General features: G+C 40.0%; 1 protein-coding gene across 4 annotated transcripts in view; it reads left to right on the forward strand.

Annotated features, from left to right (window-relative positions):
* Positions 1-25,260, forward strand: part of LOC122561658 (leucine-rich repeat-containing protein 2-like) — an 85,192-nt gene extending 59,932 nt beyond the window's left edge. For all 4 annotated transcript variants that reach the window (XM_043713639.1, XM_043713621.1, XM_043713628.1 and 1 more), the window contains 5 exons: positions 3,059-3,195; positions 8,861-9,006; positions 14,457-14,609; positions 20,884-21,011; positions 23,507-25,260. In XM_043713639.1, coding sequence (XP_043569574.1) covers positions 3,059-3,195; positions 8,861-9,006; positions 14,457-14,609; positions 20,884-21,011; positions 23,507-23,556 — 614 coding nt within the window. In that variant the 3' untranslated portion in view covers positions 23,557-25,260. The remainder of the gene's footprint in view (positions 1-3,058; positions 3,196-8,860; positions 9,007-14,456; positions 14,610-20,883; positions 21,012-23,506) is intronic.
* The last annotated feature ends 367 nt before the right edge of the window (positions 25,261-25,627 follow it).

Consider the following 25,627-nt stretch of genomic DNA (forward strand, 5'->3'; position numbering starts at 1 on the left):
CTGCTCCTGCCCCACCGAACTCATCTCTGCATACCTCGACACGGTCCTGTCCCCCATAGTCCAAGAACTCCCCACCTACGTTTGGGACACGACCCACGCCCTCCACCTCCTCCATGATTTTCGCTTCTCCGGTCCCCAACGCCTTATCTTCATCATGGACATCCAGTCCCTGTACACCTCCATCCCCATCACGAAGGACTCAAAGCCCTCCGCTTCTTCCTTTCCCGCTGTACCAACCAGTACCCTTCCACTGACACCCTCACACATTTTCCTCATTCCTGAAGAAGGGCTTATGCCCGAAACTTCGATTCTCCTGTTCCTTGAATGCTGCCTGACCTGCTGTGCTTTTCCAGCAACACATTTTCAGCTCTGATCTCCAGCATCTGCAGTCCTCACTTTCTCCTTAAAGAGGATTGGTGTCCTATATAAAAAAAGAAAGGATATGCAGTTTAAAGTCATTAGAACTTTGTTCAGTTTCAAGAAATTAAGCTGAGACCACAGTTCGATGGTGTTTTGAACCATCAGAATGAGTGAATATTGTAGTTATCCTTGGTGTTCAGAATTTTCTTTTTAGTTGCTATTGTTCATAGGACCATAGCAAACAGGAACAGGCCATTCAGACCGTCAAGCATGCTCTGCCATTCAAAAGGATCATGGCTGATCCAGCATTACTCTTGTCTAACTTCCTGTATTTTCCCTGTAATCTTTGATTCCCCTAATGATCAGCAATCTATCTGTCTCAGTTTCAAATGTTCACAAGGTCTCTGTCCCCACAGCTCTCCATAGCAAGGAGTTCCAATGTCTCATAACTCTATGAGTGAAGAAATTCCTCTTCTTCTCAGTCTGAAATTGGTGCCTGTTTATTCTGAGAGCAAGCCCTTTGGTCCTAGACTCTCCCATGAGGGGCAATACCCTCTCACCTTTTACCCTGTAAAGCCCCTTAAGAATCCTATATGTTTCAAAGAGATCACCTCTCATTCTTCTAAACTCCAATGAGTAGAGTTCCAACCTATTTGAACTTTGCTCATAAGACAATCAATCCCTCCATAGAAGGGATCAGCCTAATGAACCTTCTTTGAACTACTTCCAATGAAGTAGTATCTTTCCTTAAATAAGAGGACCAGAACTGCTCACAGAACTCCAGATGTGGTCTCACCAAAACCTTGTACAATTGCAGTAACACTTCCCTCCTCTTATACTCCAACCTCCTTCAAAAAGGGGCAAACAGTCCATTTGCCTTCCTGATTACCTGCTGCACCTGTTGCTAACATGAAGTTTTATGCATGAGTACCTCTTTGCACAAAGTTCCTTTGTGTTGCAGCTTTCTGCAGTTTTTGTGCATATAAATAATACCCCTTTCTTTTGTTCTTCCTTCCAAAATGAACAACTTCACATTGTTCCAAATTATACTCCATTTGCGAACTTCTTGACTATTAATGCAACCCATTAACATCGCTTTGTAAAATGTTTACATTCCTCTCATAATTTGCCTTTCCACCTATTTTTGTGTCGTCTGCAAATTTGGCTTCAGTATACTTGCCTACTTCCTTCAAGTCATTAATACATATTTTAAACAGTGTGGCCCCAGGACTGATCTCTGTGGAACCCAACTGGCTACAGATTGCCAACTTGAAATAGAAACCATTTGTCCCCACTTGCTGTTCCTGCCCATTAGCCAATTTTCTATCCGCACCAATACACTAACTCCAACATCATGGGCGCCTATGACTTTACTTTTTGTGAATTAACTTGTCGAACACCTTGAAAATCCAAATATGACATATCAACTGGTTCCCCTTTTCCACGATAGTTGAGACTTCCTGAAAAACTCAATTAAATTAGACACGATTTCCCTTTCATGAAGTCATGCTGACTCTGCTTGAAAAATTATGATTTTCCAAATGTGCTGCTATGGTTTCCTTTACAGTTGTCATCCAGCAAGTTTTCTTCTTGAGAGAAGCAGAGTTCTTAGCATGTGCTGCAGCCCCAGCAGATTATCTACCTCTCCGCTAAAAGCAGCTCCTTGAAATATCAACTTGTTTGTCTACTCCATGTCTGCAGCAGTTGAAGAAGTTGTAAATCAAAATAAGAGATAAGGCCTTTTCATACCTAATCAGGGGGTCTTCAGGCTGCTCTCATTACCTTTTGATAAAATATTGATTTCAGTTCAGCTGTCCACTTTAATGTTGATTTGATTTAATGTAGTTACATTCCCTAAGTACAGTGAAAAGCTTTATTTTGTGAGCAGTACAGACAAATCATGGGAAACAAGGACATAAAGATCATAGGGTGCTTAAGAAGAGAGAGGCATACAAGGTTACATCTGAAATGGAGCTGCACAAAACAAAATCAACATTGTTTGAAGTTGGAGAGGTCCATTCAGGAGTCTAATAAAAGCAAGAAGCTGTTCTTGAATCTGTTGGTGTGTGTGTTCAAGCTTCAGTATTTTCTGCCTGATAGAAGAGGTTCGAGGACAGCATTACTGGGTGGGAGGGATCTCTGATGAAATTGAAACCTTTCCGCAGCAATAAGAAGTTTAGATGGATTCCTTGGCTGGGAGGTTGGCTTCCATGATGGGCTGGGCTGTGCACACAAGTCTCTGTAGTTTCTGGGCAGTACATTTGCCATGCCAGATAGAATGCTTTCTATGGTACATCTGTAAAGATTGGTGAGGGTCCTTACGGAAATGCCAAATTTCCTAAGTTGCCTGTTGTGCCTTCTTGACTGTTGCATCTATTTGGAAGGCCCAGGACAGGTTATCGGTTTTCCGAAATCATAGGAGAAAATAGGAGCAGGATTAAGCTATTGGTCCCTTCAAGCCTGCTCCAACCTGGACACTGAATGGCTGGATGATATCTGTGACCATTTTAAGTCGATGTCTTTTGGTCCCTGTTTAAATCTATTTCAGTCCATGAAAGTTGCAGGTATTAATTCAGATGAAAGAATTTGAAAAAACAAGTAGTGTGTACTTTATATCTTAATTACAGTTTGCCGTGTTTCTTTACTGTAAAGATTTAAAGTCCTGATAAAACTAAAGTTTTTGGTTGTGTTTTGACAGGCAAAATGGTCAGCCTGAAAGAACTGAATGTTAGTTTCAATAAGCTGACATCCGTCCCACTGGAGCTTGGATGTTGCGAGAATCTAGAGAAACTGAATTTATCGAATAACCTGGAATTGATAGAGCTCCCATTTGAGGTAATATCTTTGGCTTATACAGCTAAGATCTCTGTGTTATATATGATCTAAATCAAGTTGTTCCATAAAAATCACATGAGCTGTATTTGTATATATAAAACTGCTCTTTGGTCCAGTCATTCATTTGATGCATTTTCAAGGGGTTGCACTTTGAGTTGTAATATTTCATTAGGGTATTGCTGCATGGATGATCAAATGTTGATTTCCAGCGTATTTTTTAAAAAAATACAAGTTTAGTAATTCTATATCATCACACTATTTTCAATCTTGGTGTAACCTTCTAATTATTAATTTGGAAGCCCTTTGAAGGACCATTTAATTAACTAAGCAGACACACGTTTGAAGAATAATTTTAAATTATTATCAAAGACATTTTAGTTACAATCCTAATCTTTACCCTTGCAAATGTATATCACATCTCCATCCTCGGTTTCCTATCCAACATCCTTAAACATGTTGCACACAGTTTCTCAAGCCCGTTCACATCTTTGTTGCTAGTCTATGTATTAACTGCTGCTATCAGGTTTCTGACCTTGTCAAGTACTGCAGCAGCTTTTACCAAAGTGACAAATAGCATACATGATTGGGACTGTGATAATCTATTCATCGTCATCTTTCTAAGAAAGTCTGCAATATTTGACTTCTTTTATCATCAAGCTGGGACTGTCTCCTCTGGCTTTGTTGCTATCTATACAAAGATAACATGATAATCATTTGCAATGTCTGCATTTTCCTTTTCTGCAGTTTCCCTCGAGTGTCTCTTATTTAGTTCTCTCCTAATTCTTAGCTTCTTTCTACTTCTTGATAACATTATCAAAAACTCATCATAGAGCATTTGTTTGCAGTCAACACACACATCTACCTTAACATGACTCATTTCAATACTTCCATTGCCTCTACTTTGTCATATTGCTTGTCTGACACTCAGTCTAGGATGAGCAGAAATTTTCTTCAACTAAGTCTTGCGATGACTAAGGTCTTTGGTCTCCACCACAAATTCATGAGGCTGAAACAACCACATCTTGATCTTGGAATTCTAATTGACCTGAGATGAGCTGCTATCCATATATCAACACTATCATCAAAACCATAAGTGTCTATCATATTGTCTGCCTTTGCCTTGCCTCAGGAACTGTTACCTCTGGAATTGACTATTTTGGGTTAGTCTTCTATCATTTATGTTCATAAATTTGAGCTTATTCAAAATTCTGTTCCTCTGTCCTACTTGCACCTCCTCTGTCATCCTCTGTGTTTATTGACCTACTTGCCTCTTGGTCTATCAATCTCGAAGTTATCAGGCTTCAAGTCCCTCCTTATCCCTTGTCCTCCCTATTACTAACCTTCTCCATCCTTCAATCCTCAGAGATTTCTACGTTTCTTCAATTCTGTGTTCTTGGGCATTCTGAATTTAGTTGGTCCAACAATGGTCGAATGTTTTCAGCTGTCTATGGGATCTGACATGTTTAATATGCTCCTTAAAACCTGTCTGTTTATCCAGACTTTTGATCATATGTCATTATAGCTGCAGCTGTAGCTTGTTGTTTGTAATGCTCCTGTGAAACGTTTTGGAGTGCATTTTAAAAACATTCTTTTCTCTTTATTTTATTGAAGATCTGGATGTATCAATGTCAGATTGATACATTCATTACCTGCAGAGGACAGCTGTCTACTAGTTCCAGACAAACTTTGGACTAACAGCACACTTTGTGCTTCAAAATTGTTTTCCACAAAGAATGTTGATTATTAGATGCTAATGTTTAAAAATGCATGGAGTCAATGTTCAAGTCTGTTATGACCTGTGACTATATGATACACGAATTAATGAACAGGACAGAAATGATAAGGAACCTTTCCAGTGGATCTCAAAGTGCATAAGAAGCTCCCACCTGAAACAAGTTGGGGCACATTCAAATATTAAATATGGGTAGGCCTGTCAAGCAAGTAACTGTTTGACATTCATACTTGCAGGTTCATGCAGTGCGAATTGCATTCTTAAAAGCAGTCGCAGTGTGATTGCTTTTCCTTGATGTGTGGTGAATTGGGGGAGCAATTATTAAAATATAAAAACTGGATCATTTTTATTAATGTTGGTTCCAAAGAAATGAGATTCAAGGGGATTCTACAGCAAGCAGGCATTCTGCTCCACCAAATGACCACACAAGCAGTGAAGGTGAAAATCCACGCTGGTATGCTATAATTCACTTGACACTGTATGTATATCAGTATAGTCTAATTGGTTACATTCCAAATATATTTGCAGAACATGAAACATCAGCCTGCCACCTCATGATGCAGGGAACCCGAACTTCTGTTTTTGCTGCAGAGGAACTTGAAGCTCTTGCGTGATATGAGTCTGGGTTTGCCCCTAAAACAATAGAATTCTGCAACTTTCTACTTCTTTCCTAGACGTGCTGTAATACTGAATTAATCCACTCTAAGCTTCATTTTATAGGTCACCATGGTGACAGCATTGTTCTCCTTCTCCAGGTGTGTCTCTGGAATTTGTGCCAGGGCTAAGAAATGTAAACTTGGCCAGCACCTTTCAGCATTCCATTTGCATTCACTCCTACCCTTGTAAACACTGGTCAAAGTTCATCCACCTGACAAATTTAAAGAGAGGTAGAGGTGATGCACAAATTTGAACAAGATCAGGTGGTAATGCTGAAAGAGAAAATTAACTTGCTTTTGAAGGATCAACTCATTATTATCCTCAGCTGCTGAATCCTGGAGTGCAGGTTTTAGAAGACATGGCTTTAAAGTAAAATATATTCTGGGCACAATACATTTACAGCACCATCATACCCTGAAACATGTCACTGTGAGGGTCAGGTGGATGAGTACAATCCCCACGTCAGTTCAGTGTAAATGGATTGATTTGTAGAACTGCAGACCACAATGGAGGATTGGTAAGTCATATGCAACAATATTCACACAACAAGGGTTCTTATACATGCCACTGCTTTTTATTAAATCTAAGACTAATACATAGGTGCCATGGGCTCTCCTCTGATTTCCATATGCTCAAAGATTACATTTGAAGATCTATTTTGAGTGCTTCACATTGTTCCCATCAGCTTTGCTGCCATATGGATCAACAGGGATTATGAAATTGTACCCAATAACAGGGCAAAGTTGGAATAGACCAACAATATATTGTCATTATCAATTCGTCTCTCACTCTAATTATTGTAGACGTGAGACAAAGTGTGCAATGCTATGGTATCCCACAATGCTGAGAATTTTATGAAGTCTTACACTGAATCATTTAAAAACTAGCTCAGAGAAGTGGAAGACCATCTCCTCCCCAAAAGACTTTGACTAGGATACAATACTGGAGTTGATTCCTGTCAGGCTGAAACCACCCAGGATCTGGAAGACACAAGTGTTACCAAAGGAAGGCAGTTATATACTAAATACAAGGCGTCATCAAGCATCACTTTAGGACAGACACTTTGCCGTTGTTATGCACTAGCTGATTGCATTCTGGGTACTGCCATTCAGTCTATGTTTGGGTTAATAATCATGGCTTTACTTAATAGTTCTTTTTTATGTAGTTATACTGGAAGTGCAGAGTTTTTCCCATCACTTCCATCAATTTGAAGGAGCTGTCATCTTCATCAACTGTTCCTGAAAATTTGGAATAAAGAAGAAATCCCTGTGGATTGCAACGATGCTGCCATCACCATCACTTTCAAGAAAGAAGACAAAGTGGGGAACTATCGAAGAATTTCCCTACTCTCCATCGCTGAGAAGATCATCACCAGAATTCTTGCTAGGTGCCTTCTCCCAGTCTCAGAGGATGCCTCATGAAAGTTAGTGTGGCTTCCGACCTGATCATGGAACTATGGACCTGATTTTCGCAGAGAAATGCCAGGAACAACACAAAACACTCTACATAGTCACGGCTTTTAACTGAGTCCTTTGGACTCATAAGGATGAGAGTTTTCAATGGCCATGATATGCTTGGTGATGCCAATATTATTGCATACTGTATAAGACAATCATTCTTCCCACTCTTCCCAATGCTCCAAAACTTAGACTACATACAGATGCCACCTCAAGACCTTTGAGAGTTATCATCAGCGTTGTTTAAGGTAGCTTCTCTGCATCAACTGGGAGACAGATGTACTAATCTAAGCATTCTTGAAGCAGCCAATAGCACCAGCATTGAGGCCATGATCATCCAAAACCAACTCTGCTGGTCTGGCCATGTGCTGAGGTTGGCTGAGTTCTGACTACAAAAGCAAATTTTCTTTGCAAAGCTTAAGGAAGGCACTTGAATAAGAAGAAGACAAAGGAAGTGTTTCAAAAACTCACTGAAGATTCCCTCAAGAAACGCAACATAGATGTCAATGCATGGGACACTCTCCTTCAGAAGAAACTGACTTGGAGAAACATAATTCTTTGAGAACAATCTTCAACAAGAGGAAGTACAGAAAAGGAACTAGAGAAAGGAATGCCAATGATCTCAGGACCAAGGACCACTTCCACCTCCCGGAAGCACAGACAAAACACTACCTCTGTGTAATTGGAAATGCGGCTGTCAGATCAAGCTCTTCAGCCACACAAGCTCATCAGCCACCCATCACCAACAGCATCCATGACCAGTGATACAGATTTTTCTATAGGGACAATCATACTAATTAGTGAGTGGTTGCAGATTGACAATGTGCTGTAACCGCAAAGCTGAAAAAGGAATTTTTTTATTAACAATTTCCAACTCACTAAGGAGGCTTCATGCCAATCCATATCCAACAACCTGGTCTGCAAACTCTGCTCACATTTATAATAGTACGGCAAGTTTCACTACAGCCATTGAGACATTTCATAACATGTTAAAATAATCATAATATTCTACACATCCAAACTCACAGCATTCAAAAAACAAAGTTGTCCAACCTGCCAATGTTAATGGGTTCCAAAAAGAAAATCCCACAACCTGAAACTGCATATTCGCCAAAGTTAGTCAGTTGTTCCTTGAGCCATAACCTATCAATGTGCAAAATTTCATAGAAATCTATTAGCTTTCAAGATATATTGTTTGCAAACTGAGAAAAACTTTATCCTGTCCACCTCCAGTGCACAAGCTTGCACCCCACGCTGTTATTAATGAAGACAACTGGTCATATTGTAATAAGCAGCACAGCTGCAGTGACCACTGCTATAATTTTGTTGAAATGGTTGAATAGGAAACTTCTTTATTACCAGATAAAACTCTCAGACTAATGACAAAAAGACCCCAGAATTTCTCAATGTGCAAATGGTCATGACACAATGTGGAAATTACTTTCAGACATAAACAAGAAATGAAGTCAAAGTGGCAACACCTGGTCAATGCAAAAAAGCTAGCCAGTCTAGCTACTTATTTCAGATTTAGGTCTTTTCAGAATCCAAGATTCTAAACAACCTGATAATCTTTGGGTGTTGTTGGTCACACTAGCACATCCTTATGATCACTTCCTGTTTTGATAATGCTAAAATCAGAAATTTTGTATGGGTGGAAATCGAAGATTTACATTGCCTTGTTGAATCTAGGAAATGGAGCAGATGGATAAGGGTCTATTAACTGTTTAGAATAATTTCAACCATGTACAGGGATAGAATGCCTCAGCCAAGTTTGTAATGCCGTCCAACCAAAATGATTTGGATTTTGTTTATGTTTCAGCTACGGGATCTGCAAAAACTGAGTAGCTTGGATTTGTCCACAAACCAGTTTCAAAGCATGCCTATCTGTGTGCTCCGAATGACAAACCTCAAGAATCTAGACATTAGCAACAATAAACTGAAAGACCTGCCTCAAGATTTAGACAGGTAACTGTATGTTAAATATGAAAATACAGTTTATTGGCACTCAATATGGGCTTTTTTTGATCATTCATAGAACTTAGCCTTTGCTGGAAAGATCAAAGCATTTATTGTTCATCATCAAATTCCTTTGAGCAGGTGGTGATTAGACAGTCAGTTTTTAAATTGCAACAGTCCTTGTACTTTTTGCAAGGTTTGTGAAGGTTTGTAGCTCAGGTTGAGGTTTAGGGTGTAGGTTTGCTCGCTGAGCTGTAGGTTTGATATCCAGACGTTTCATTACCTGGCTGGGTAACATCATCAGTGGCGACCTCCAAGTGAAGCGAAGCTGTTGCCTCCTGCTTTCTATTTATATGTTTGTCCTGGATGGGGTTCCTGGGGTTTGTGGTGATGTCATTTCCTGTTCGTTCTCTGAGGGGTTGATAGATGGTATCTAGATCTATGTGTTTGTTTATGGCGTTGTGGTTGGAGTGCCAGGCCTCTAGGAATTCTCTGGCATGTCTTTGCTTAACCTGTCCCAGGATAGCTGTATTGTCCCAGTCAAAAAAAAAACCCTCTCTAAAGTCTTGGACATCTTTCTAGCAACCAGAATTGTATGCAATATTCTAAATGTGGCCTAATTAAAGTTTCATACAGCTGCTACATGACTTGCCAATTTCTATACTGTATGCTTTCACCAATGAAGGTAAGCATGCCAAATGGTTTTTTGACCATCTTATTCATTTGAGCTGCTACTTTCTGGGAACTGTCACCTAGATCTGTCTGTATGTCAATGCTACTAAGAGTTCTGCCATTTACTGTATACTACCCACCTACACTGGATCTTCCAAAATACATCATCACACATTTGTCCAGATTAAACTCCATCTGTCATTTCTTCAACCAAGTCTCCAGCCTTTCTAGTATCTGCTGTATTGTCTGCCAATCCTTCTCATTATTGGAAGCTCCATCAATCTTTGTGTCATCTGCAAACTTACTATTCAGGCCACCTACATTCCACTCTAAAGCATTTATATATTATTACAAACAACAGGGGTCCCAGCACTGATCTCTGTAGAACACCACTGTTCAAACATCTCCTGTCAGAAAATAAACTTCTTCTCCGCTACACTCTAAGTATTATAACTAAGCCAGTTCTGTATTCATCTTACCAGCTCATCATGTATCTCATGTGACTCAACGTTTATATCAGCCTGCCATGAGGGAACTTGTCAAAGAAGTTGCTAAAGTCCATATAGATAGCATCTACTGGCTCTATCCTCATTATCTTCTTTGTCATTTCGTCAAAAAACTCAAACAAGTTTGGATATACAACCTTTCCAGCATATAGCCATGCTGGCTATCACTAATAAGTTCTTATTTTTCTAGATGTGTGTAAATCCTATCTCTAAGAATCTGCTCCACTAATTTCCCTACAACTGACGCAAGGCTCACAGACCTGTAATTTCCGGATTATCCCTGTTGCCTTTATTAAACAAAAGAGCAATGTTGGTTATTCTCCAGTCTTTTCTTCCTGTGGTTGGTTATTCTCTCCAATTATTCTCCCCTGTGACTAAAGGGATACAAAGATTTCATATAAGGCCACAGCAATTTCCTCACCTGACTCTTTCAGCATTCTGGGATACATTCCATCAGGTCCCAGGGACTTGTCCCCCTCAATATTTTTCAAAATACCCAACACCGTCTCCTTTTTAATGTTGACATTTCCTCAGCTAGCAACATGCCCTTCCTGAGACTCATCATCCATTATGAGTCCAGAACCAGAGGGCATAGGTTTAGTTTGAAAGGGGAAAGATATAAAAGAGACCTAAGGGGCATCTTTTTCATGTGGAGGATGGTCCTTGTGTGGATGGGCTGGCAGAGGAAGTAGTGGAGGCTAGTATAATTGCAACATTTAAAAGGCATCTGAATGGGTATATGAATAGGAAGGGTTAGGAGGGATATGGGCAAGCTGCTGGCAAGTGGGACTAGTTTAAATTGGGATATCTGGTCAGCATGGATGAGTTGGACTTAAGGGTCTGTTTCCGCGCTGTACATCTCTATGGTTCTATGTCCTTCTCCTTTGTGAACATCGAAGCAAAATAATCATTAGAGACCTCAGCCACTTCCTCTAGCTACATTCATAAATTGTATCCAATGCTCCTGACGTAAACTAAGGGTACCTTTCACCGAGCATCTCAGGCAGGTCCGCAGGGGCCAACCTGACTTCCCTGTCACTACCCATTTCGATTCCCCTTCCCACATCCTCTTTGACATGACCATCCTCACCCTCCTCCATTGCCACAGTGAATCAGACCGCATTATCTTCCATCTGGGAAATCTACAGCCTGGAGGACTCAACATTGAATTCTGCAATTTCAAATAAGCTCCCTTCACATCCTCTGACTCCCTTTCCAGCCCCTCCTCTTCCCTTCCACTCCTCTGACTGACCCTTCCTTCCACCTCCCAACCGGATTCATTCCACTCATCGACCAACCAGGCCATACCCTCTACTTGTGTTCACCTATCACTATTTCACCACTCCACTCTTCTCCCCATCCAAAACCCTCTCCCAGCCCCCCATCTTTATCTGTAGATCCCCTTACACCCACTTCCAGTCTTTAAGAAGGGTTACACCCGAAACATTGGCTTCTCTACTTCCTGCTGCTGCCTGATTTGTTGTGTTCTTCCAGCCTCTTGCTTGTCTATCTTGGATTCCAGCATCTGTAGTTTTTTTGTCTCTACATTCATAAATTGCCTCCTTTGTCCTTCAGTAGACCAACCCATTCCCTCGCTACCCTCTTTCTCCTTAATTATATATGTATAAAATACCTTGGGATGTTCCTTAATTCTGTTTGCCAAAGAAATTTCATGCTGCCTTTTAGCCTGCTTATTTCCTTGTTTGAGTTCTTTCCTGCTATCTTTGTATTCTTTGAAGTCTCTGTCTGTCTTCAGTTTCCTAAACCTTACATATACCTCCTTTTACCTTCTTGACTAAACTCTCCATTTCTCTTGTCATGCAAGGTTTCTGAATCTTGCCATCTTCATCCTTCATTTTCACAGGAATAACAAATTCCACCCTATCTGAGACCTGAGCACCAAGTAAATCCCAATCATTACAGGGAATGTTAAAATCACCCACTACAACAACCCTGTTGTTTTTACATTTTTCATAATCTATCCACATATCTGTTCTTCTGATAGCTACTGGCTATTGGGAGGTATGTAGTACAATCCCACAAAAGATTATTGCGTCATCTGATTTTTGAGCTCTACCATATAGCCTTGCTGGATGAGCCCTCCAAGGTGTCCTCCCTCACGAAAAACTTCAAGGAGAAATGATTTTTGGAGTCATAATTCAGTTCCCCTCAAGGCTCTGGTTTGATACATTATGGGATCCTGAAGCCTATGGGGCATCAAATGCTGACAGTGCTATCTAAAAGATCTAAAATGATTCCAACAGCTGAACTCGGTGTACTGACTGTACTGACTGATTGGTGGGCGGCACGGTGGTACAGTGGTTAGCACTGCTGCCTCACAGCGCCAGAGACCCAGGTTCAATTCCCGCCTCAGGCGACTGACTGTGTGGAGTTTGCACGTTCTCCCCGTGTCTGCGTGGGTTTCCTCCGGGTGCTCCGGTTTCCTCCCACAGTCCAAAGATGTGCAGGTCAGGTGAATTGGCCATGCTAAATTGCCCGTAGTGTTAGGTAAGGGGTAAATGTACAGTATGGGTGGGTTGCGCTTCGGCGGGTCGGTGTGGACTTGTTGGGCTGAAGGGCCTGTATCCACACTGTAATATAATCTAATCTAATGTAATCTAATCTAATTAGGCTCATTAGAGCTCAATTCATATGCAAAATAGCAGAGAACACAAACAATGTGATTTATGCACCTATCTAATACGACATGGCTTTATATGCAAATACAATAGAAACTGCAATGCAGGGACCTTCCCATCAGTTGAGTTTGATTCTTGAAGGTACATTATTGAGGTTGGTATCATGTTGCACTTTGTTAGGCATGGCATTTCAACTTCAAGTTCAAATTCTTTCCAGATTGATAAATCAACAGCTTCCTCTAAAGATTCTGTATGAAGTGAATCTGTTTGATCTATATTCTGTTTTCAGAAAACATATAACCTTTTTTTGAACTATTTCTCACTAAATTAGAGGTAGTACTAGCCTTATGCCAAGTACTCAATATTTTAAACTCACTGCCAATCCAACTCCACAAAAAAACCTTTAATTGAGCAACTAACAACAGTATATCACAATATCTTTCGGCATCAATCAAATCCTGACTCAGTCTCAGATGCCTTACCATTGTCTTCCTGGTGCTGCCACACCCTTAGACTCCCCTCCCACAAAATTCACAGCCAACATCCATTTGTTTGTGCTACCTCAATCCATCACTGCAAACTCCATGATGCCACATCCAGTTTGACCTTCCATCTGCATCCAGTATTTCTCTGCCAGTGTTTTAAGCCCAACGCCACATTCCAATGCTTCCCCCACATAGAATTTCAATTCGTTTTTCAAGCTTCTGCTGAATCATATCCTGTAACTCTGAGTAAAAGCCCTCTTGATCCTGCCTACTAACCACTACTGTCACAAGCAAACTTTATTTGCCTCCAGATTATTTCCCAACTTGCTCATTGCTAAAATAAGCTTCCAAGCTCTGCTTCTTATTATTCTACTTTCTTAAACAAAATATCTTGTATGCCCCATTTCTGTTTCTTCAACTAAAACCCTACTAGCGCTGTCACTCTATCTTGCTTTTACCACCTTACACATACTTCACAATTCTCCTGACTCTGCATAAATGATGATAAAAGACCTTTCTGACCATTTACTGAGCAGCCTCCAAAGATCCATTAAAGAAGGATTGGTTGGGCAAGTTACTGCTTAATACCAATAGACAGAATGTCCATGGCATATGCTTCAAAGTAAAGAATGAAAGTATAGTCTCAAGGTCTTAAAACTGATTAAATTGAAACTGTCTCAAAAGATTTAACTATTTAGTTATGGTTCCTGCTTGTTTCATCTAGAATACTAGCTTCCTATTTTGTGATCCATCTGGAGTCAGAAAAATGTTCTGGATATATGTTACCTTTAATGTGAAAAATGCTTCCTAACTTTGGTCCTGAATGCCCTAGTTCTAAACCTTGAGAAGAAATAGTTTCTTCGTAACTAATCTGCTCTTTGAAGATACAATTCGTTAGAAATTCTGCCCATCACATTCCTTGCCTGGGCCAAAACACACAAACAGCAGATTTAACAATTATGAATTAACCATTTCTTTCTAAAACCTTTCTTGGAGGCACAGCATCTAGTCACTGCATATTGCCACTGCAATGTAATTTCAAAACTGACATCAAAATCTTAAGGGTAAAAATATGTTGTATGACATTAACAAATCTAGATACAAATATTTTGAAAATAATATTTGAAACACTTGTGTGCTATTTTTATAATTTGCAGACTTGCTGAGCTAGAGTCCCTGTACCTTCAGAAGAACAAGCTGACCTATCTGCCCAAAGTCTTGTGCAGAATGAATAAACTAAAGATACTAGTTGTCAGTGGCGATGACATAAAGAAATTGCCAACTTCTCTGACAACTGACCCTAATTTAAAGTAAGTGCTGAATTCAATTTTTTCTTTCCACTTTTAAAATTTATATTTAAACACTGTCTCCAGTTTTCAATTTTGATTCAGTCACCATTTCATCTTCAACTGTAAGAGATGAATAGTCTCGTATTTCTTAGTGTTCATAATGATACTGCATGACTGACTTATGGATTTGCTCATGTCAAGGATAAAAGTGGTACCAGTTTCAGTAATATACTCCTAACACCATAAGTTGCGTGTTAAATTGCTGATCCATGCTAACTCATGCCAACCGATGCTGTCCACACAAGCCCATAGTCCCTGACAGCCTCCATGCCAACTTATGCCTGTCCACCCACCATAATAGTTCCTCATAGTCTCTATGCTAATTTACAGCAAGCTCATGTGAACTGCCAAATCACCCAATATTTAACATGGGCATACCTAAGAAACCCAAGAACCCATGGTGAGAAGAAATAAGGTAGATTTCCAAGTGCCTATTGAGAAATTTGAAATTTTAAAAACACATACATTGATAAAAAAAATCCATTAACAATATTTAAGTTCCTTCAACTACTTAATCCCTTTCAAAAACAAGTATTTGTATTCATAGCCCACTTCAAAGACTTGAAGCTATCAAACAAATTGTGAACTGTCAGAGATCCCACCGTAATTATGATATGATGGAAAATCAATCATGAAGCAAAATCTTTTAATGAAAGCCCTCAGACTTATGGCAACTTATGTGAAGTGAAATAGTAGGGATTGATTTTTCTAAGCTGTAGTTTTTCAAAATTTACAATGTAGGGGATTTAAATGACTCGAAGGTTTGAAATATTCCCTTGACAGCTTAACAATTGCCTTATAAGTTTGACAATTTATCCATAGCTACACATTCATGTCCACTTTTACCAATCCCAGAATGGAACTTACCACTGCATTCAAAGATGTCTGTGGATATATCCAAAGGAATTTACAAAAGCATACCCTATGCAAGGTTGTGAAGGTTTGACATCACCACAAACCCCAGGAATCCTATACAGGACAAACATATAAATAGAAAGCAGGAGACAACAGCTTCGCTTCACTTGGAGGTCACCCACTGATGATGTTACCTAGCCAGGTAACGAAACGTCTGGATATCAAACCTACAGCTCAGCGAGCAAACCTACACCCTATACCCTATTACCAAAGAACTCCAATAGCCAAGCCCATTTTTTTGCACACCTTTTGAGCAAAATTAAGACCTGGCAGTTGTTCTCATTTACCATGGATATGATAGCTACCACCTTCACCTATTTCACTATCAATTCTACCCCCGCCCCCCAAAACAAAACACATATGTGCATGGAAAATGGTGCTAGGTACATTGGCTAGAATTGAGCCTCTTTATCTTCATGAAAGTTCAGGCCATGTACGAGCATCGGACCAGGTGTAGGCCAATCACCCCCTTCAGCCTGTTCCACCATTCAATGACACCATGGCTGCTCTGTGGCCTAACTCCACATACCAAATTTGGCCCTTAGCTCTTAACACGTTTGCTTAACAAAAAATGATCTATCTCAGATTTAAAATTAACAGCTAATTCAGCATCCACTGTTGGTTGTGGAAGTGAGTTCCAAATATCTATCAAAGAACTACGGGTGCTGTAAATCAGAAACAAAACACAAGTTGGAAACGCTCAGCAGGTCTGGCAGCATCTGTGTAGAAAAATCAGAGTTAACGTTTCGGTTTTGAGGAACCCAGTTCTGATTTTTCTTCACAGAGGCTGCTCAACCTGCTGAGCTTTTCCAGCAACATCAGTTTTTGTTCCAAGCATCTACCACACGTTTTGGGTCGAGATACTTCCGAACATTTTTCCTAAACGGTATGGTTCTAATTCTAAGACTATGCTCCCTGGGTCTAAAATCCCAAACCAGTGAAAATAGTTTATATTTTTCTAGCCTGTCTTTTCCTGTTAATACCTTGAAGACTGCAATCAGATTACTCCTTAACTTCTAAATTCTAGAGAAATCAGACCAAATTTGTGTAACCTCTCTTCATCACTTAACCCCCAGGTATCATTCTTGTAAATCTATGTAGAAGATCACTGGTTGCACAGTGCCAATTTATGTTGCCTGCCACTCAACCAATTTCCCAGCCATGCCAATAATTTGTAAAGTCGAGAGTGTGGTGCTGGAAAAACACTGCAGGTCAGGCAGCATCCAAGGAGCATGAAAATCGACGTTTTGGGCAAAAGCCCTTCATCAGGCCCTGTGACTGGCTCAAAGGATCACACAACAAGATTTCATATTTAAAACTTTTACTATAACAAGCAAACAAGAATCAATATGAACCAAAAATAATTAGTAGGTAAATGATTCACTAAACTACAGAAAGATATACCTTTTAGATTCATGGTATACTCTCCATATATGCGTATTCTTTATCGAAACAAGTTCAAAGTTATAATTAGCTTCTAAAAGGCTTGCTTCTCTCCATTTTGGTGATTTGTAATGTTGAGTATCCATCAAAAGTTATTTCTACCATTCCGCTGAGCACCCCAGAACCAACTTTCAACAGAATGCCCACCTTGGTGACTGCTTCTCCTGGCTATGTTAAGATAAATCGTGCATTCCTTCAATCTTTACCAGTCCTGTCTCTTTCAATTTTAAGAAGGTGGTGATCAGAGAGCAACCTTTACCCATGCTGTCCACAATGGCTGCTGTCTTCCTGTCTTTCTCTATGTGGGACTCTACTTCTTTTTCCAGGGTCCCTGAATCAAAGATTCTGACAGACTTTAATTCTGTCCATTCCTCCAACAAAAATGACCTGAAAATGCTGAGATGGAGGGAGAAAAGCTAAACAAGATTATTGAATCTGATCAAACATTGTAAATCAGGCAGATAATCAGGAATATTCTTTGTCTGAGGTTTTAAAACAGCTATGACATTTTTTTAGACACAAAATTAGAGAATGGTGACAGAAGAGGATGCCATTTCTCCTATCACGTCTTTCAGTTTCTGTGTCAGAGCAACTCACCTCAAGCCTTCTCCTGGCTTTTAACTGTAGCCTTGTACATATATTTTTTTCAGATAATTATTCAATTACATTTTGTATGTTTTGATTGAATTATCTCTTGCACACTTTCAAGCAGTGTATTCTTGATCATAAACACCCTTTAATTTTTTTTTTCCCCATATCACCATTGCTGTTTGCCAATAACTTTAAATCATGCAACCACCTTCGGAAACAAATTGTCTCTATGCACCCTGTCCGTACCCCTGATGACTTTGAGTACCTCAATCAAATCTACTCAATCTTTTTATCAAAGAAGAGAACCTTTTCACATGATGATGTTCCTCATCCCTGGAACAATTCTTGTGAATCTTTTCCATAGCGTTTCTAAAACCTTCATATCCATTCCGAAGTGTGGTACACAGAATTGGATGCACAATTCTCACATGAGATCAGATGTATAACTGTTGGGGTTTTTCCTGGGTTTGCATTCTTAAGTTTTCCACTATACAAACATGAAAGAATGTGCACAAAAGATTAACTAGGATGGCATCACAACTGAAAAGTTATACTGGGAAAAAAATATTCTAATGGGACTTCCTCCTCTAAAAAAGGAAAGCTGAGAGGTGAAGCAATACATATGTTTAAAAAAAAAATTGGAATGGTTTGATAGGGCAGTTGCAGAAATGTTGATTCCACCAGTGGGGAAGACCAAAACTATGTGCCAGAAATGATTTTTAAAGAAGTCCATTCATAGGTTGTGGGAGTCACTGGCCAGGCAAGCATTTATTACCCATCCCTAATTGCCCAGAGGGCAGTTAAGTGTCAACCACATTGTTGTGGGTTTGGAGTTACATATAGGCCAGACCAGGTAAAGATAGCAGTTTATTTCCCTAAAGGACAGTAATGAACCAGATTTTTTCTTCTGACAATCAACATGGTTTCATGGTCATCATTAGACCCCTAAATCTAGATATGAATTGATTTCAAATTACACCATCTGCCATAGCAGGACTAAAATCTGGGTCCTGAGAACATTGGCAGGGTCTCTGGGTTAATTGTCCAGTGATAATAGCTGAACGCCATCTCCTCCTTTTACAAGATGATAGAAAGATGCATGGAAGGGTGCGTTGCAAGGAGGATACATAGAGGTTGCAGTGAGATTTGGGCAGTCAGAATGAGTGGGCAGATGCATGGCAGATGTAGTATAATGTTGGTAATTGTGAGGTTATCCACTTTGGTAGCAAATATATGAAGTCAGATTATTAATTGAATGGCTATAAATTAAGGGTGGGGCACAAGACATGCATGTCCTCATCCACCAGTCACTGAAAGTAAACGGGCAGGTACAGCATGCAGTAAAGAAGGTAAGCTGTATACTGATCTTCATAACAGGAGGATTTAAGTGCAGCAACAAGGATGTCTTGCTGCAATTATACAGGATCTGTTGAGGTCACACCTGCAATATTGTGTGCCGTTTTGGACTCTGAGGAAGGATGATCCTGCAATAGAGAATACATGGAGGTTAATCAAATTGATTTCTGGGATGCCAGGACTGATGTATGGGAGAGATTGAGTCAGTTATGATTGTATTCACTGGAGTTCAGACGAATAAGGGGACCACTCATTAAACTATAAAACACTAACAGAACTGAACAGATTACATACAGGAAGGATGTTCCCAATGGTGGAGAACTCTAGAACCAAGAGTCATAGTTTAAAGTAAGGGATAATTCTTTTAGGAAAGAGATGACAAGAGTATGTTTTCACCAGTGAGTGGTGAGCCTGTGGAATTCACTACCACAATCAATGGTTGAAGCCAAAACTTTGTGTGTTCAAGAAGGATTTAGATGTAGCTTTTCTGGCCAAGGAACCAAGAGATATGGGGGGAGGGGTGGGATTAGAATATTGAGTTAGATGATCAGCCATGATCATATTGAATGCCTGAGAAGATTTGAGGGGATGAATAGCTATTCCTGTTCCATCTTCTATATTTCTATGTAAGGATTTACCAATGATATAGTTTACAGCTCATTTGACAACAGTTCTGCTTTTTGGTCATTGGGTTGTGACTCAAATCCAATTCCTGGAGCTAACATATTTAATCAAGTGTTAAAAGAGTACTATTGAAGGTCACATCATATAAACAATCACCATCTCGAACATGAAACAATTTGACCACAGCCCACTAACATTCAATGATGGTACCATCACTGAACCCCCCACTAACAATATCCTTGGGTTTACCATTGAGCAGAAACTCTACTGGACTTATCAGATCAATACAGTGGCTACAAGAGCAGGGCAGAGGTTAGGAATACTGCGGTGAGTAACTCACCTCCTGACTCCCCAAAGCCTGTCCATCCTAGAACACAGAAGTTAGGAGTAAAGATTAGAATTAGAATCCCTACAGTATGGAAACAGGCCCTTCAGCCCAACAAGTCCACACTGACCCTCCAAAGAGCAACCTACCCAGACCCACCCTACACTTACTCCTAACTAATGCACCCGACACTATGGGCAATTTAGCATGTCCAATTTATGCAATTTAGCATGTCCAATTTAGGCAATTTAGCATGTCCAATTTAAGTGTTATGGAATATTCCCCATTTGCCTGGATGAGTGCAGCTCCAACTACTCTCAATGAGCTTGATACCATCTGGGACAAAGCAGCTCATTTGATTGGCACCACATCCACAAGTATCCACTCTCTACACTACTCATGCTTAGTAGCAGCAATGTGTCGCATCTACAACATGCACTGTAGAAATTTGCCAAAGCAACTGAGACAACACCTTCCAAATCCACAAACACTTCCATTTGGAAGGATAAGGGCAGCAGATACATGGTAACTTCACCAGCTGCAAGTTCCCCTCCAAGCAACTCATCATCTAGATGTGGAAATACATCATGGTTCCTTCACTTTCACTGTCACTAGGTTAACATCCTGGAATTTCCTCCCTAAAGGTATTGTGGGTCTACCTACAACACATGGACACTATCACCTTCTCAAGGGCAACTCAGGTCAGGCAATAAATGCTGGCCAGCCAGCAACACCCGTGTCTCACTAGTGAATAAAGAAATGGCCATGATATTAAATGGAGGCCCCCTCTATCAATTGCATCAATAAAAGTAGTGGTTGAAAATCCCTTGTTACCAGTTAAAGGAGGGCAAGCAGTCAGACAGTGATCTCAGATATATTTCCTAAAACTCAGCAGTATGCAAAAAGAAGTGCTCAGTGTCCTGAATAAAAGGTCAATGTAACACAAAAGGAATGGATTAAATCTCTTTTTCCTATTAACAGATATATTGATCTGAGGGAAAGTCTGCTTGAAGACTGGATGCTCAATGAAATCTTTGAAAATGATGACGATCAAGAAGAATTTGAAAAAGACTTGATGCAAATGTATTTTAAGGATTTGGAAGAGAGAGGTAACTACTGGAGTACCTTTAAAATTCATTCCTTACAACAGCAAAGGGACATAATGATATAAAGATGAACAGCTGGCTTTCCCTCCATGGCCAGAAGCAGAGATTGAAACTCTTTTTGGGTTCCAAACCTGTCCCTGGACGGAAACAGTCATTCACCTTTGAATTTCCTTGGGGCAACCAAGTGGTAGTCAGTGGATATGTTCACTTGAATCTGAAGGGCCAATCTTGAAAGAAGCAGCAGACTGCAGTGAAAGGTAAATAAGAGGGAGAAGGCAATTTAGTATGGAGTTCCTCCCTTTCCATTTTTAAAAATCACAAGCCAGTGCGGCACTGTAGAGTAGAAGATGGGAATCCTCTATAAGTAGCGCATGGTTACTCACAGACCTGCCTGGAGTGCTCATCTCCTGGCCAGCCATCAGGTGCCCATCTACAGGTTCCTGAGCTGGCTGGCGCTGCTTGCAGGACTCTGGAATTGCAATATCTCAGTTAACTACACCAATTGGTCTTAATCAGACACTTAATGACTGCAGGTAGACAGGCAACTTTGAAAGAACAGCTATACAACAATAGCCAAAAAATGAAGAAGTACTGGAGAATTGGCACGTTAGTCAATAGCACTAATTTTATTGCCAATCTGCCTCAGAGCCTGTCTCACAAAGGCTGAAGATCCAGATCACAGTTTTGCTGGAGCAGTTCTGTTCATTTGTATGCAAATTGGAGACATTTTTAAATTGAAAAACTAAGTAAAAGAATTTAATGGTGAGAGAAAAGTAAGTCCTATAATTTTATGTTCCTGGGAATTCTCCTTTTTATTTGTTCATGGCATATTGAAACTTCTGGCTTAGCCAATATTCATAGTACTTCCAGAACTGCCCATGAGAAGATGGTGAAGAGCTGTCCTCTTGACTTGCTGCAGTCCTTGGAGTGTAGGTATACCATATTAAAGGATAGTATGCTGTTTGCAGAGGAACTTGCAAATGGTGGTGTTCCCAATCATTTGCCTATTCTTCTACATGGTGGATGGCACGAGGAAAACAAAACAGAAATTGCTGGAAAAAATCTCAGCAGGTCTGGCAACATCTGTGGAAAAAAAGCAGTGTTAAAATTTCGGGTACAGTGAGCCTTCTTCAGAACTGATTGTAGGTGGGGGAAAGTTGGTACATGTGCTGAAGGTGGGCTGGGGGGGGAAAGTGGGAAATAAAAGATGAAGTAGGGTGTGGAGAAGTAGACCCCAGAGAGAGAAAGAACAACAGATGGATAGACAAAGGAATGGGTAAAGGTCAGCCTAAGAGAATTAATAGCTGCTAACAGGGACCATTAGTAGCTGACAATGGATTCGTTGTGGTAACAGCCTGTATAATGACAAGGATTAGTACCCTTACAGGGGCAGCTTTCTGGGCTCAATATTGAGGTCAATAATTTTAGGGCCTGGGCATCTTCCCTAATGTCCTTACCCCAACCCCCAAACACCAGACCTCTGGGCTCCTTCTTCATTTATCGTTTACTCCTCACCTGATCTTCAGCATACACTGTATACCAACCTTTTTCTTGCTCCAGTCAATTCTGAAGAAGTGTCAATGGATCTGAAACATTAACTCAGAATTTCCACACAAGATGCCAGACCTACTGAGTTTTTTCAGCAATTTCTGGTTTTGTTTCTGATTTCTAGCATCCGCATTTCTTTGTTTTATTTTGTTTAGAAAGGAGCCCTTATGAGTTGCTGTGGTGCATACATGGTTACATACTGCAGCCACTGTGCATTGATGGTGAAGAGAACAGATGTTGATGATTGTAGATAGAGTGCCAATCAAGTTAGCTGCCTCATCCTGGATGGTGTTAAGCTTTTTGTGTGTTGTTAAGAGTTCCATTCATCAAGGCCAATATTCATTCTCACTCCTGACTGATGCCTTGTAGATGGTGGACAGACATTTTGCGAGACCCAAAGTGTGTTACCACCAAATGCCTAGGCTCCAACCTGACTAAATTATTCTTCAAGTTGTGACCCTTCAGAGAATGAAATTTGGGTGGGTTCTATAAAAGTCAAGGTGAGCTAATCCACCAGCTTTTCGGCGCAGAAGTTAAAATTACCTATAACCAGGTTACACCAGCATGGTGGCTCAGTGGTTAGCACTGGTGCCTCACAGCACCAAGGAGCTGGGTTTGATTCTATCCTTGGGTGACTCTGTGTGGAGTTTGGACATTCTATTCATGTCTGCGTGGGTTTCCTCCTAGTGCTCCTAGTTTCCTCCCACAATTCAAAGATATGCATGTTAGGTGGGTTGGCCATGCTAAATTGCTCATAGTATCCAGGGATGTGCAGGATGGGTGGATTAGCTATGGGAAATGCAGGGATAGAGTACTGGGGTGGGTCTTGGTGGGATGCTGTTCAGAGGGTTGGTGTGCACTTGATGGGCCGAATGGCCTGCTTTCACACTGTAGGAATTCTATGATTATTTATCAATAAAATAAAACAATCTTTCTTTTCCTTGCTTCAGAAAAAGCTCCTGCTTATACTACAAGGGTATCTCTAAGCCTACAGCTCTAACATACACTACCAAAATTGTGGATCTGAAGAGAACGAAACTTTGTGACACATTGTGAAGAATCTATCCACTCTACTAGGAAAATGACATAAGGAAGTTAGCAGTGGGATATTAGAACAAATTTCGATCTGATTTAAGGGTTTAGAGGACAGTTAGATATTCATGTTGCTATATGTAGGTTGCCTTTTAATTCTGGCACATTTCCGAGGCTGACCAGAGGTGATTTGTTGATTGAAGTAAACGTTCAGATGACTACATGACCAAATGAAAAAAATGAGCAATAGTATTACAATCTGGATATTTCTAACATGAATGTACTATAGTTACATTAGTTACAGAAGAAAGATTATGAATAACCATGCATATTTTCTTTGTCTATCTTGGCTGACCTAATTCACAATGTTGCAGTAGAATCTAGTTACAGTTAGAAAGTTATTTTAACCAATCATCTGAAGCCATTCATACATAGTATTTTCTTCATTTCATTTATTGTAAAGTGAGATCACTTATATTCACTTTGGTCTAGCATTCACCTGCTTATTTCTCTATACATGAGACATTTATGAATTAAAAGTACAAAGCGTCAATTCGGGATTTGCTTAAAGGTTCCTAAAAATAATTCACAGTTCAAAATAACTTTTCATCATCTTTAATTCCCGTAGTTGAAGGAAGGTCCACTATCATACTGTTCCATTATTTCCTTTCTCTGTTATGGTCTACAAAGACAAACATAAATAACTTTATGCAGTCAGTGGGCATAGTTCACAACAGTTCCAAAGAATGTGGCAGTTTTTTGTTCTCCTTCTAATGAACAATAATTGTACTTTCAAGACTTGACTATCTCACAGCAAAATGAGGCTGACTGATCTTGTGCCAGTTGTTGGTAGCATTGATAAATGCAGGAGAAGATTAAGCTGGTAGGTAACTGTAAATACTAACTACTTCTTTTCTGGATCCTCCTTGAATCTGTCCATGAATGTTATTTATAAGAGAAGGAAAAGTGGAAATTTGAAAGCAGGGCTTTTTACTATCACTGATAACTGAAAACCATTTTAACTGAATTTCTGTTTGCTTTCATTACACAAAATGTGTCCATAATGTTTGAATAATGAATAATGTAACAGATTTAAATGATGTTTTGTAAGAATGTTTAAAAATTCTCATCTTACTCTCTAATTCAGTAATGTTGAAAATAAATGATCATTTTAAAAAATTATTTCACATAAGTGAGCTGAACCAAATCAACTTTTCATATTCTGATTAATTACTTCGCATCAAAATATATTATTCCAGACTAAACAGATAATTTCAATAAAATAAATGGAACTCCTCTTTGTTAATGGTATAATTTTTGCACTTTGTGAAGTGATATTGTAAAGGTGGTTAAATGTAAATATGTCACACTTGAGCACACAGACTAGGAGGTTTCTTGTTCAAATTTTGGCCCTTTCTGGGTGCCAGTCTCAGCCAGGAAAATAATAATAGTTGTTACAATTGGCTTCCATCTTTCAAAAATATTGCTGTAGGTTTTCAGTTGTGATATTTACTTTGAAATTACTTGCTGGAAGTGCATGTGCATGAATGTCCGATGACACCTGGCTTAGGTTTGGCTGTGATAGCCATATGATACTCATCAAGGAGGAGAAAGTGAGGTCTGCAGGTGCTGGAGGTCAGAGCTGAAAATGTGTTGCTGGAAAAGTGCAGCAGGTCAGGCAGCATCCAAGGAGCAGGAGAATCGACATTTCGGGCATAAGCCCTTCTTCAGGAATGAGGAAAGTATGTCCAGCAGGCTAAGATAAAAGGTAGGGAGGAGGGACTTGGGGGAGGGGCGTTGGAAATGCGATAGGTGGAAAGAGGTCAAGGTGAGGGTGATAGGTCAGAGTGGGGTGGGGCGGAGAGGTCAGGAAGAAGATTGCAGGTTAGGAAGGTGGTGCTGAGTTCAAGGGAGTTGACTGAGACAAGGTGGGGGGAGGGGAAATGAGGAAACTGGTGAAATCCGAGTTCATCCCTTGTGGTTGGAGGGTTCCTAGGCAGAAGATGAGGCGCTCTTCCTCCAACCGTCGTTTTGTTGTG

The sequence above is a fragment of the Chiloscyllium plagiosum genome, chromosome 2, assembly GCF_004010195.1.
Source record: "Chiloscyllium plagiosum isolate BGI_BamShark_2017 chromosome 2, ASM401019v2, whole genome shotgun sequence".
NCBI classification, from domain to species: Eukaryota; Metazoa; Chordata; class Chondrichthyes; order Orectolobiformes; family Hemiscylliidae; genus Chiloscyllium; species Chiloscyllium plagiosum.